The 14,565-nt window shown below is 40.7% G+C and overlaps 1 protein-coding gene across 3 annotated transcripts in view; it reads right to left on the reverse strand.

Moving 5' to 3' along the window:
- Nucleotides 1–14,565, reverse strand: part of mfsd1 (major facilitator superfamily domain containing 1) — a 64,363-nt gene that overhangs the window by 44,133 nt on the left and 5,665 nt on the right. For all 3 annotated transcript variants that reach the window (XM_059947398.1, XM_059947382.1, XM_059947387.1), the window contains 4 exons: nucleotides 7,678–7,730; nucleotides 5,679–5,791; nucleotides 3,020–3,062; nucleotides 1,108–1,175 (listed from right to left, as the gene is read on the reverse strand). In XM_059947398.1, coding sequence (XP_059803381.1) covers nucleotides 1,108–1,175; nucleotides 3,020–3,062; nucleotides 5,679–5,791; nucleotides 7,678–7,683 — 230 coding nt within the window. In that variant the 5' untranslated portion in view covers nucleotides 7,684–7,730. The remainder of the gene's footprint in view (nucleotides 1–1,107; nucleotides 1,176–3,019; nucleotides 3,063–5,678; nucleotides 5,792–7,677; nucleotides 7,731–14,565) is intronic.

Below are 14,565 nucleotides of genomic sequence, written 5' to 3' on the forward strand. Positions count from 1 at the left end.
TCTTTGTGATTTTTATAAATGACCTGGATGAGGAAGTGGAGGGATGGGTTAGTAAGTTTGCTGATGACACAAAGGTTGGGGGTGTTGTGGATAGTTTAGAGGGCTGTCAGAGGTAACAGCAGGACATTGATAGGATGCAAAACTGGTCTGAGAAGTGGCAGATGGAGTTCAACCCAGATAAGTGTGAAGTGGTTCATCTTGGTAGGTCAAATATGATGGAAGAATATAGTATTAATGGTAAGACTCTTAGCAGTGGAGGATCAGAGGGATCTTGGGATCAGAGTCCATAGGACGTTCAAAGCAGCAGCCTAGCTTGACTCTGTGGTTAAGGCGGCATACGGTCCATTGGCCTTCATCAACCGTGGGATTGAGTTTAAGAGCTGAGAGGTAATGTTGCAGCTATATAGGACCCTGGTCAGACCCCACTTGGAGTACTGTGCTCAGTTCTGGTCACCTCACTACAGGAAGGATGTGGAAACCATAGAAAGGGTGCAGAGGTTGCCTGGATTGGCAAGCATGTCTTATGAGAATAGGTTGCGTGAAATTGACCTTTTCTCCTTGGTGCGACGGAGGATGAGAGGTGACCTGATAAAGGTGTACAGGATGAGAGGCACTGATCATGTGGACAGTCAGATGCTTTTTCCCAGGGCTGAAATGGCTTCCACAAGAGGACAGTCAGATGCTTTTTCCCAGGGCTGAAATGGCTGCCACAAGAGGGCACAGGTTTAAGGTGCTGGGGAGTAGGTATAGAGGAGATGTTAGGGGTAAATTTTTTTAAAAAAAACAGAAAGTGCGTGGAATGGGCTGCCGGCAAAGGTGGTGGAGGCAGATGCAATAGGGTCTTTTAAGAGATTTTGGATAGGTACATGGAGCTTAGAAAAAAAGAGGGCAATGGGTAACTAATAATTTCTAAGGTAGGGATATGTTTGGGTCAACTTTGTGAGCCAGATGGACTGTAATGTGCTGTAGGTTTTCAATGTTTCTAAATAAATATATTTATGCCAACCTTAATAATATACAATAGAATAATTGTTGCCATGATTATAAGGAACCAAGGAATTCATATTGACCAACACATGTTTGGCAAAGAAACAAACATCAACTTACCCAAACACAAACCTTCCAAGTTCCATTAGCCAAAAAGCATTCACCAGGGCTCCAGATGCAACAATAACCTAAAAAAACACAACACTGATATTTCTTTTTACTGATGCTCCTAAGCATGGAATGTTGTAATGTCTCAGGAGGCCTTCCCCCCCACCCCGCCCCACAACTATCAGACTCCCAAATCAAACACCACTTTTACAGCCCCACCCTGGAGTGGAGCAATGCTTTTGTACTCTTAACACCAACTCTCTTGGTTATTCTAACACTGTCATTTTAATATTTTTCTGTACGATAGATTGGACTACAATCTTTGCACCACTCTACTGTTCTATTCTTAAAGTTTGAAGTACATTTATTATCAAAGTAAGCATACCATATACAACCTTAAAATTCATCTCCTTACGACCAAAGACTGATACGAGTTTAAGCGCTGGGGAGCCACAAAGCACACATGCCAGGGAGTCAAGGGGTATGGGAAGGGGCTAGAAAATCGTGCCTTGAGCAATGAAGATTTAGCTATAATTTGTTAAGAGTGAATTGTTTTTTCTAAACATATACAGAGGATTCCAGATAATTGGTCCGTCAGTTAATCAGGGCAGCTGCTTGTTTGGGACAACTCTTAAAAGTTGAAAAACTGATCAAGAAAATAGTTGTGATTCTCCTCAATGATCTTGGATACTGAGCACTTAACTGGGAGAGGAGTCTTGCTGAATAGATTCTAACTAGCATCAGTTGCTTGAACTTATGTGGCTGTCAGACACTACACTGTGTTTAGAGTGAACGGTTTTTAAAAATCGTGTTAGCTGGGTGTGTATGTTCAAAGAGGATTGATTTTTGTCACTGATTTTTGGTGAGAAATAAGCAGTGAAACAATTGAGAACTGTTTGCTCACTACAGCTTCAAGCATTCAGGCTTGGAGATGCCAGAAATGGCTGGAAATGAAAATAAAATGATTTCACTATTTCAATAAGTTAGGAGTTATGAAGAATTTGAAAGTATCAACAATCATCTTGATTGTTACAATGAAAATGAAGATGCAATCATTGAAATCATTAAATGAAGGCTGTCCATTGTCTACATTAGGTATCTGCACTAATTTGTTAATTTACAATCTATCAGAAAGATACGGCAGTGCATTGTCATATCTGAACATGACGGCGAAACCTGTGCGGGATTGCTTTTAAAAATGAAAAAGCTGTTGCACTGGGATGGTTCTACTCTCTCAGCCTTGGAAGTCTGGGATTCAGTGATACCAGCAGTCGTCACAAACTGGAAGCTTCCTTGGTTGCAGCAGATAACCATGACTCTTTCTGTAACTTCTACAGACCCTTCACTCTCCAGGAAACATTTTAGAACCATCTTCTTTCCCATTGGATCTCACTGTTGGTCACATATGCTCAATTGGTTGGAACTGACTTCACATGCAAGGACAAGCATGTCCCTATTTCATCAGGGTACGAGACCCGTGAGCTACTTTCATCTGCTTTAGCCCGCCTGTCTAAATGGAGTACTGGGATGTGGCCTCTGTCTTATGCAACCAGCTACTTGGAGCCACAGGTGAGAGCCGAGTGCCGGATGGGGATCAAAGGTGAGTAACATAGTAGTATTCTGTATTTCATTGAAATACAAAATTCGTTACTCAGTTAAACGGTAGCTTGTGATTTTTATACCTTAACTATTTCTATGAAACTCTGCCTAATTAGGACAGTTGCTTAATTAAGCCTGAACGTACTGGTCCCAGTTAACTGGAATCCACCGTATACTATTAATTAATAAGCTGCAATCCACAGGAATTCTGAAACAGAATCATATAATGAAAATCTGTTGATGAAATAGGCAAATGCACACTCAATAGCCAACCACAATTCTACAAAAGGGCTTAACACTTGGATAAAATAGTATTTCTACTCACCTGGCCAAAACAGACAAATAAGCTGAAGATTATTGTTCCCAAACTGTAAGAAAAAGGTTGTACAATTTACATCTATAGCTTTCATAACATGATAGAATTCACCCTGCAGTTTGAGGGGGAGAAGCTAAATTTAGATTTATCACTATTAGAGAGGCATGAGAGAGAGGAGCTAGCCGAATTTGATGTGAAGGGGACACTAGCAAGGATATCTGTAGCAAGGAGCTTCTGAAGCAATTCAGAAGGCATGAGATAGATGCATCTCAAATAAGGAGCATTCTAAAAAGAGGATGAGGCAACCATGGAAGTCAAAGCAAAAGAGAAGACATAAATTCTTGCAAAGCTAGTGGAATAAGAGGGTCTTAAAAACCAACAGAAGAAAACCAAAAAAAATAAGAGAACAGATGAAATATGAAGACAAGCTAGCCAATAATACAAAAGAGGATTCAATTTTTTTTCAGATATATAAAAAGTAAAAGATGGACGAGACTGCTGAAAAATGGTGAACAAACTTAATAAGTATTTTGTGTCAGTCTTCACTGAGTAAGACACCAGCAGTGTGCCAGAAATTTGAGTGTGTCATGAGGCAGAAGTGGGTGTAGCTGCTATTTATAAGGTGGTGCTTGGGAAGTTGAAAGGTCTCAAGGTAGATAATTCAGCTGGACCAAATGGGCAACACCTTAGAGTTCTGAAAGGGATAGCTGAAGAGATTGTGGAGGCATTAGTAGTGACCTTTCACTAGATTTTTGAATAGTTTTAGAGGGCTGGAACATTACAAATATCATTCCACTCTTTAAGAACTGAGGTTGGCAGAAGAAAGGAAATTATAGGCCAGTTAGCCTGACTTGAGTGATTGGTAAGATGTTGGGAGTCCGTGAAGGATGAGGTTTTATTCGAGTCACATGATAAAAATAGGCCAAAGTTAACATGGTTTCCTTAAGGGGAAATCTTGCTTGACAAATGTGTTGGAATTTTTTAAAGAAATAACAACCATTGATGCTGGCTGGCCAGCTGATTTCTTCCAGCATTTTGTGTATGTTGCTTGGATTTCCAGCATCTGCAGATTTCCTTTTAATAGTAGATGTTGTTTACTTGAGTTTTCAGAAGGTTTTTCAAAAGGTGCTGCACATGAGGCTGCTAAACAAGATAGAGCTCATGGTATTTCAGGGCAGATAATAACATGGATAGAAGACTGGCAGGATGGCAGGAGGGAAAGAATGGGAATAAATGGGGCTTCTTCTGGTTGGCTGCTGGTGGTGTCCTGCAAGGGTTGTTATTGGGACTGCCTCTTTTTACATTATATGTCAATGATTTAGATAATGGAATTAATGGCTTTTTGGCTAAGGTTGCAGACGATACGAAGATAGACAGAGGGGCAAGTAGTGTTGCGGAAGCAAGGAGTCTGCAAGACTTCGACAGCTTGGGAGAATTGGCAAAGTGGCAGCTGGAATACAATGTTGGAAGGTGTATGGTCATGCACTTTGTTAGAAGGAACAAAGGCAGACTATTTTCTAAATGGGGAGCCAATTTAGAAATCAGAGGTGCAAAGGGACTTGAGAGTAAATGTGCAAGATTCCATAAAGATTAACGTGTAGGTTGAGTTGGTGGTAAGGAATGCAAATGCAATGTTAGCACTCATTTCAAATGGACTACAATATAAAAGCAAGGATATAATCCTGAAACTTAGAAGGCATTTGTCAGACCGCACCTAGAGTATTGTGAGCCTCTGTATCTACACATTTCTTTCTTTATCAATCTTTTTATTAATTAAAGAGTACATACATATATATACACACACACATATAAATAAATAAGAGAATTATCTCAAATATCTACATCATTAACAATTCATATAAAGGTAAAATAAACATTATCAAGATCATACATAGTATTAATTTAATAGTATGTAATAAAGAATGAGATAATTGATTCTCATCATTTCATGAAAAGAAAGAAGATAAAGAAACTTTTATAATTTTAATACACATAAAAAAACCACTAAACAAACAAAAACGAGAGAAAAAGGGAACTGGGCAGCTCAAACTGAGAGTGAAAGCAAGAAAAAAGAAAAAACTTTCTGATCAAATCCAACATTTCGAGGAGGTAACTGGAAGAGCCAGAACAATTCCAGTAATGTATGGAGAGAATTTGATGGCTCTAGGCATGTACTCGCTGGAGTTCAAAAGAATGAGGGGGTATCTCATTGAAACCTATCGAATATTGAAAGGCTTAGATACAGTGGGCATGGAGAAGATATTTTCTGTAGTGTGGGAGTCAAGGACAAGAGGGTACAGCCTCAAAATAGAGGGACATCCCTTCAGAACAAAGATGAGGCGGAGTTTCTTTAGCTAAAGGGTGGTGAATCTGCAGAATTCATTGCAAGAGGCAACTGTGGAGGCAAGTCACTGGGTATATTTAAAGTAAAGGTTGATAGATTCTTGAGTAAGGATGTGAAAGGTTATGTGGAGAAGGCAGGAGAATGTGATTGAGAGGGATAATAAATCAGCCATGATGGAATAACTGAGCAGACTTGATGGGACAAATGGCCTAATTGAGCCTCTATATCTTATGGTTTTTCAGATCATAACTCCACCTATGTTTAAAAACTGCTATTTTTAGTCCTAATTTAAAAGGAAAAATCAATCTTTACTGTTGGTCTTACCGCATTCCAAAAACTCTGTCCAGTAAAAATCCTCCAAGAAAGCAAAGGATAACATTGGGCCAAGAATACCAGGCATATAGCTCCATGAATTTAACAGTATTCACATGCATATCCTGTAAGATAAAGATCAATATTTTCTTAAGTTGATTTTCAAATCCTGTTGATAATTCTGAACTCTTACACAAGGGCATAGTATTATTCAATTTTGATGTCATTGAATGAAGTAATAATTACAACTACTTAATATCATATTAAATGAAATACTTCAAATGCTGGAAATCAGAAGTGAAAACAGTTAAAAAAAACCCAAAAAGATTAGAGAAAATTGGCTCAAATCCAAATTAATAGTCACACTTCCACAAATAAAGCCTCTTCTGCTGAATTTTCAATGATTATTCAGATTTACAATTGTGAGCTAGAGGACAATGAAATTATGTTTCACATGAAAGAATTAAGGATTCATAAATAAGGAAGCAAATGTAAGAGCACATTTTTCCTTATTATCAATATTTTAACTACTTAATTCAAATTATATGATAAATTCCAATTTCCTGAGTGTGAATTTGAAATTATAAAATGATAACAAAATAATCTGAAATTAAACATTGGTCCCCCGGATCATCAATGAAATATAATGACAATCAAATTAGGTACTAAATGTTGCCTTGTGAATTTGAGAAAAGGGATACAAAAATAATTTTAAATCACAATTCACTGCAGTTCAGTTTTGTTTGAAATACACCGAAACCTTGTGGTTTTTACCCTCATGACATTCAATTTGAAGTTTGCGATACAACTCATTTCAATTCAGTGTTGCACAGCTAAGTGATTTTAAGCACAGAAATACAGCTTGGATAACTTACAGAAACATTTAAATACAAATAACTCAACAAGTTTAAGAAAAATATTTACTACAGGAATGTAGTTTCATATTCAACATTAAAAAAGCAATAAAATACACCAGCATTTAAAAAATTACATGCAAATGTTATGTTTGTTCAGTTGAAAATATAGATCTCAAAAATAAGCATATTAAAGTTACCTACTTCACGAGTTAAATAATGGAAAATGACAGTGCCTAGAAATGCATCCCCACTCAAATATATATGGACTGAATTTCCAGAGGTACTGTCGGATTCAACTCTGCAGCACATTTAGCACTATATTTCGTCAAATACTGGACAATTTCCTAACCATGCCTGTGTATAGTAAGTTGTTCCTTGGCAAACTGGAGATGAAATTTAAATTTTAAACAGACAATTTTTAAGATATAGATCCTCCTGAAAGGCTGCATATACAATTACTTAAAGCTCAAAGGTGAAGAATTCATTTAATGGACAAAAATGTTTGTTGCACTTCAAATGATTAAACAAAAAAAATCTTTCAATCTACTAGCAGTTGCAAAATTGTCCCAAACTCCCCCCTTTTCAACTCAACAGGACTGTGAAGATCAGTATTTAGCTATTAAGAAAATCAAGAAATATGACATTTATATGGGAGAACACCACCAAACTAAAAGTTCAGTCAAATTCTTACTGAACAGCAGAGCAAACACTTGATCTAATGGTCATATTACATGCAGACATTTCAGTTGAATGACATTACATTTTTGAGAGAAAGTACACTTCCCCAGTGACAAATACAGACTACACGTCTGCATTGTCTGCATTTCGACAAGATCTGCTGAACTGTTTCATTTGCACTAATCCTTGTCATTTGCACAGAATTGGAGTGCAATGACTGTAAAAGGTTTCAGCTTGTTACAAATTTACCCACATCTCTGATTATGAGTGTCAGCTCCAAACACACACATGGTCTGCAATTGTAGTTAAGACACTTAATTGTCAGCAGGACATCTTAAGCATTCAATATAGCAAAGTTTCACAAAATTAGAAGTACTACAGAAATCGCACAAAAGTATCTGAAACAAGCAAACCAATATGTTTCTCTAAAATCAGTCAGTCCTTCAATATTAATGATTCAGCTGTTTTACACTTACGTTCATTACTTGGGTTTGTAGAGCAGCTGGGTTATCATAACAGAAATAGCTACCTGTAAAAGAGAAAAAAAGCTGAAGTACAGGTTAAGGAACTTGAAGATACAGACAATTCAGAAACAGCTTCTTCCCCTGCCAACAGATTTCTGAATGGTCCATGAACACCACCTCATTTTTCCTTTTTTTTTGCATTATTTTTGTAATTCATAGCAACTTTATGCCACTGTCCGGTACTGGTCCATAACAAATTTCACACCATCCAAGTCAGTGACGATAAATCTAATCTTTCAGATATTAACGATTGCCTGCACTTTACACCTCAATGACCCTATGATTTCGGTATCTGAGGCCAACGTGAAAGCATCCTTCAGGAGAGTGAACTTGTGAAAAGAATCCAGTCCAGATGGGGTACTTGGACAAGTACTAAAGACCTGTGCTGATCAAATCTCTGGAGCATTCACCGATATCTTTAACGTCTTGCAGGCTTCAAATCATACCAGTGTCCAAGAACATGGCAACCTGCCTCAATGACTATTGTCCAGTAGTACTTACATCCACTGTGATGAAGTGTTTTGAGAGGTTGGTGATGCAACATTATCAAGTTCTGCCTCAGAGGTGACTTAGCTCTGCTTCAATTTGCCTACTAGCACAACAGGTCCAGAGAAGATACTATTTCATTGGCTGCTCACTCAACCCTGGAACATCAGGACAGCAAAGATGCATACATCTGGATGTTCTTTACTGACTACAGCTCAGCATTCAGTTCCATCATCCCCCAAAAACTGATCAATAAGCTTCAGGACCTTGACCTCAATACCTGTGTGTGCAATTAGATTCTCCATTTCCTTGCTTGTAAATCCCAGCCAGTTCCAATTGGCAACATCTCCATCAGCACAGGTGCTGTCTGCTTACCAGCCTGCTCCAGTTACTTCATACTTCTGAATGCGAGGCTAAGTACAGCTCCAATGCCATTTTCAAGTTTGATGAAGACAACACTGTCATTCAAATTAAAGATGGTGATATATCAGCATATATGAGAGAGTCTGAAAATCTGGCTGAGTGGCGCCACAACAGCAACCTCTTACTCAGTGTCAGCAAGAACAAGGAGCTGGTTACACTGGACAGCAAAGTTTTTCTGAAAGTGTTGCTTCCTCAGAAATATCTTGTGGTTATGATAGACCATTTAAAGCTGAACACAAGTATAATTTCAAACTACTTGTATCATGTAGAGTTTGGAGAAATGGGAAATGAACTTTTATTGAATATAACATGTTTAATTGCATAACAGTGCTGATGCTTTGCAATAGTTGAACTAAGCTAAAATATTGTGTTGATGATTTTCATTTGTACTTAGGGTCTGCGGCTTCTTACTTCAGTGTCCAACAACAATCAGCCAGCATTGATGGATTCCAGTTGCCCTGATACCATTTCTGCATTACCGCAATGTCCCAGTGAAACCTTTCACCTTGGTTATCGCTGGCAGTGTCAAGGTTTTCACGGTAGAAGTCTGAATGGAAAGGCAGAAATTGGATCTTTAGTGACATGTTGCACTTCATGATTTTGTATGCTTGAAAGATGATGTCAACCAGCTGTATGTAGTTCAGTGCTCTGTAGTTGCCAAGAAAATATTCACTAACATCTTTGAATGCTTTCCATAAGATTTTCTCCAGTCCCACTAGAAGCTCTTCAACTTGCTTATCATTGATAGCCTGCTTGTTTGAAGACCAACAAAAATGCCTTCCTTAATCTTGGGAAAACACGAGGAAATCTGCAGATGCTGGAAATTCAAACAACACCACACAAAAAATACTATTGGAACACAGCAGGCCAGGCAGCATCTATAGGGAGAAGCACTGTCGACGTTTCGGGCTGAGACCCTTCGTCAGGACTAACCGAAAGGAAAGATAGTAAGAGATTTGAAAATAGTGGGGGGAGGGGGAAGTGCGAAATAGTAGGAGAAGACCGGAGGGGGTGGGATGAAGCTAAGAACTAGAAAGGTGATTGGTGAAAGTAGTACAGAGCTGGAGAAGGGTAAGGATCATGGGACGGGAGGCCTCAAGAGAAAGAAAGGGGGGGGGGGGAAGCACCAGAGGGAGGTGGCAAACAGGCAAATAACTAAATATGTCAGGAATGGGGTAAGAAGGGGAGGAGGAGCATTAACGTAAGTTAGAGAAGTCAATGTTCATGCCATCAGGTTGGAGGCTACCCAGACGGTATATCCATGCCCCTCTTTTTCTTCGCTACATTGACGACTGCATTGGCGCCTCCTCTTGCACGTGTGCTGAGCTCGTTGACTTCATTAACTTTGCCTCTAACTTTCACCCTGCCCTCAAATTTACCTGGTCCATTTCCGACACCTCCCTCTCCTTTCTTGATCTTTCTGTCTCCATCTCTGGAGACTGCCTATCTACTGATATCTACTATAACCCTACAGACTCTCACAGCTACCTGGATTATTCCTCTTCCCACCCTGTCTCTTGCAAAAAGGCTATCCCCTTCTCACAACTCCTCCAACTCCACCGCATCTGCTCTCAGGATGAGGCTTTTCATTCCAGGACGAAGGAGATGTCTTCCTTTTTTAAACAAAGGAGCTTCCCTTTGTCCACCATCAACTCTGCTCTCAAACGCATTTCTCCCATTTCCCGCACATCTGCCCTCACCCCATCCACCCACCACCCCACCAGCCTCCAGGTCCAACATATAATTCCCCATAACTTCCGCCACCTCCAACAGGATTCCACTACCAAACACATTTTTCCTTCCCCCCCCTTCTGCTTTTCACAGGGGTCGCTCCCTAAGTGACTCCCTTGTCCACTCGCCCCCCCCCCCCCCATCCCTTCCCACCGATTTCCCTCCTGGCACTTATCCTTGTAAACAGAATAAGTGCTACACCTGCCCTTACACTTCCTCCCTCACCACCATTCAGGGCCCCAGACAGTCATTCCAGGTGAGGCGACACTTCACCTGTGAGTCGGCTGGTGTGGTATACTGCATCCGGTGCTCCCGGTGTGGCCTTTTATATATTGGTGAGACCTGACGCAGACTGGGAGACCGTTTCGCTGAACACCTACGCTCGGTCCGCCAGAAAAAGCAGGATCTCCCAGTGGCCACACATTTTAATTCCACGTCCTACTCCCATTCTGATATGTCTATCCATGGTCTCCTCTACTGTCAAAATGAATCCAAACTCAGGTTGGAGGAACAACACCTTATATACCAGCTGGGTAGCCTCCAACCTGATGGCATGAACATTGACTTCTCTAACTTCCATTAATGCCCCTCCTCCCCTTCTTACCCCATTCCTGACATATTTAGTTATTTGCCTGTTTGCCACCTCCCTCTGGTGCTTCCCCCCCCCCCCTTTCTTTCTCTTGAGGCCTCCCATCCCATGATCCTTACCCTTCTCCAGCTCTGTACTACTTTCACCAATCACCTTTCTAGTTCTTAGCTTCATCCCACCCCCTCCGGTCTTCTCCTACTATTTCACATTTCCCCCTCCCCCCACTATTTTCAAATCTCTTACTATCTTTCCTTTCAGTTAGTCCTGACGAAGGGTCTCAGCCCGAAACATCGACAGCGCTTCTCCCTATAGATGCTGCCTGGCCTGCTGTGTTCCACCAACATTTTGTGTGTGTTGTTCCTTAATCTTGGCATCAGTTATTCTGTGAAATAGCTGTGTCTCAAATATCAAAACCACTCACGGAAATTTTTATGTCTGGTGGCAGCAGATTTCATCCTTGCAATCTTAAACCCAATAACTCTGCTTTTGCCTTTAACAAACCCAAGTCTCTGACCAGGTCATTTAACTCAAATTGAATTATCAGACGAGGGTCACTCGGTGTAAAGGGTTCAAAATCTGTATCAGTATCAGTGCCCTTTTCCAGTCCTGTCTCGTGCATCATGGCATCCTCCTCTAGACGCACATCTCAGGCAGTTTTGGTACTTAAGATTACCGCCGCATGGCACAAGTCTCAAGGCTGAAGTGAGATTGGGGCTTTCAATGTTTTTAGCAGAGAAACCAGGCACCCTGGTCAGACAGAAGTAGCAGTCTGTCACATGATTCTTCTGCTCTCACTGTATCATTGGGACAGAGAACGGCACTGACTTCCGAGTACATCTCAGCCAAGAACCGTGATCAACAGCGCATGTTGTACAACAAATGTGAGGATCCCAGGCTTTGTCTTTGTTCTCAATTTTACACCCAAAGTAGAGCATATAAGCTTTCTTAATAAGTGGAGTCATGCTTTGTCTATCAGGTTTAAGTGTATACTCTTCACACATACAACAAAATTTGCAATATTAGCCAGACATTTCGCTATCACAAGTACTCTTGAAAATACAATTACTTTAAAATACGCCCAAAAGTACTCAGGATGCATAATCTTTGTTGTCCCGTCTCATTGACTTCAGAGGGAGGAAAGCAGAGGTCCATGAGCCAATGCTCATTGCAAAATCAGAGGTGGAGAGAGTTAGTAACTTCAAATTCCTTGGTATTATCATTTCAGAGGACCTGTCCTGGGCCCAGCATGCAAATGCAATTACAAAGTAAGCACTGCAGCAGCTCTACTTCTTTAGAAGTTTGTGAAGATTCAACATCATGTCTAAAATTTTCACAACTTTTTATAGATGTGTGGTAGAGTATACCGACTGGCTGCATTATGCCTGGTATGAAAACACCAATATTATTGAACAGAAAATCTTACAAAAAGTACAGAACACAGCCCTGTCCACCAGGGTAAAGCTCTCTCCAAGCACACTTACATGGAGTCCTGTCAATGGGAAGCAGCATCCATCATTAAAGACCCTTACCATTCAGGCCATGCTCATTTCTCACTGCTAGCATCAGGACCCACACCCCCATGTTCAGCAACAGAACCATGAGGTTCTTGAACCAGTGTGAATAACTTCAGTTGCCCCATCTCTGAACAGTTTCCACAACATATGGAATCACTTTTAAGGACTCTTCATCACATAATCTTGATACATTTATTCATTATTTTCTTTTGTACTTGCAGTTGTCTTTGGTTGTTCTGTTGCGTTTCTTGGATTTATGTATAAGCCTGCAAGAAAAAATTCTCAGGGCTATATATGGACGTCAGCGAGTTGACCAGTGGGGAGGATTTAAAAGGAGAGAGTTTTTTCTTCAGCGGTTTGATCGAGGCATGACAGCACAAGCGCGTGGACATCAGTGAGTTACAACAGCAGGAAGGATTTTAAAAGCTTTTGTTACATACCCCGTGGGTATCTTGTGACTGTCTTATGACCATGGTGTAATTCAGTATCTGGTGAGTATGATGTAATAGTCTTGTGATAGAGGGGGAATTTAATTTCCCACCAGTGTGAGGTCACATGATGTAATTTTCCCGCCAGTGAGAGGTCATGTGATAGCCTGTTTCAACTGGTATAAAACAGGAAAGCCTTGCTGTGATGCAGGTCAGTTCGTTGTTGTCAGACTCCGTTATGCTGCGTATTTTCTCATGACGCAGTTTCGTTTTAAAGCGGAGTTTTACTTTCCATTGTAAGTTGAGCCAGCAGTTTTGAAAATCACTGCCAGTTATGTTCGATGTATCTTCAATTTCATTTTAAAATCCATGTATTGGAGACTGAAGATTTGTCGAAGTACGGAAAACCCGAAGGATCGGTAAAGTTGGTGTCATCAGTGGTAATACAGGATCGACCTTATCGAATCCTCGTTCAGAAGGTAGTAACCTGCATCTGAGATAGCCCCTGTATTGTGAAAGCAGAAAGGGCTGGGCGCGGCATTATTTGACAAGACAAAGGTCAGTGCCTTCAAGCCGTTTTTATTTCCTTTGTCGTAAATCCTTCGGGCAAGGCATATTTTGACTGGGATCAGCAGTAACATCACGTCATCGAGGGATCCGTTACTTCAGGAAAGTCTCTCCTAAATGACTGTCCAAATCACTTGGACTTTTACATTTACCACTTTAAAAACTGTGTTCGCATTTATCACTTTAAGAACTGTTCAAGTTGCCATATAGTAGTTTACTTCCGGTTAAGTTAGTCGTTTGTCGACTTTTCATTTTTATTGAGCAGTGTTTAATAAATGTTTCATTTGTTTATAAGAAAACCTGTCTCAATTCTACATTCATTGTTGCCGTATCAGAACACTTTATAGAGCGGGCATTCGAGGAGCGGGTGACAGAGTAGAGGGAGTCAGAATCAGAGGGCTTTGGCTCAATGGGGCTAGGGAACTGGAGATGCAGCTCAATGACATTTGTCTGGTCAGGGAAAGTGAGGAGGTGATAGAGAGGAGCTACAGGCAAGTAGTCAAACAGGGGCCTTGGGAGACAGATAAGTGGGTAACAGTCAGAAGAGGGAAGGGTAAGAGTCAGATACTAGAGAGTACCCCAATGGCTGTCCCCCTTAACAAAATTACTCCTGTTAGAGTACTGTTGGGGGTTGGGGCTGAGAAACCTACCTAGAGGAAGCAACAGTGGCCGTGCCTCTGGCACAGAGTCTGGCCCTATGGCTCAGAAGGGTAGGGAAAGAAAGAGGATGGCAGCAGTGTTAGAGGACTCTATAGTTAGGGAGAGGCAAACAGGTGATTCCGTAGATGTAGGAAGAAACACATATGGTAGTTTGCCTCCCAGGTGCCAGGGTTCAGGATGTTTCTGATTGTGTCCATGATATCCTGAAGTGGGAAAGTGAATAGCCAGTGGTCGTGGTACATATTGGTACCAATGACATTGGTAGGAAAAGGGAAGAGGTCCTGAAAAAAGACCACAGGGAGTTAGGAAGTCGAGAAGCAGGACCACAATGGTAGTAATCTCAGGATTACTGCCTGTGCCATGCAACAGTGAGTATAGGAATAGAGTGAGGAGGAGAATAAATATGTGGCTGAGGGATTGGAGCAGGGAGCAGCAATTCAGA

This window comes from Hypanus sabinus, chromosome 2, assembly GCF_030144855.1.
Source record: "Hypanus sabinus isolate sHypSab1 chromosome 2, sHypSab1.hap1, whole genome shotgun sequence".
Taxonomy (NCBI): Eukaryota; Metazoa; Chordata; class Chondrichthyes; order Myliobatiformes; family Dasyatidae; genus Hypanus; species Hypanus sabinus.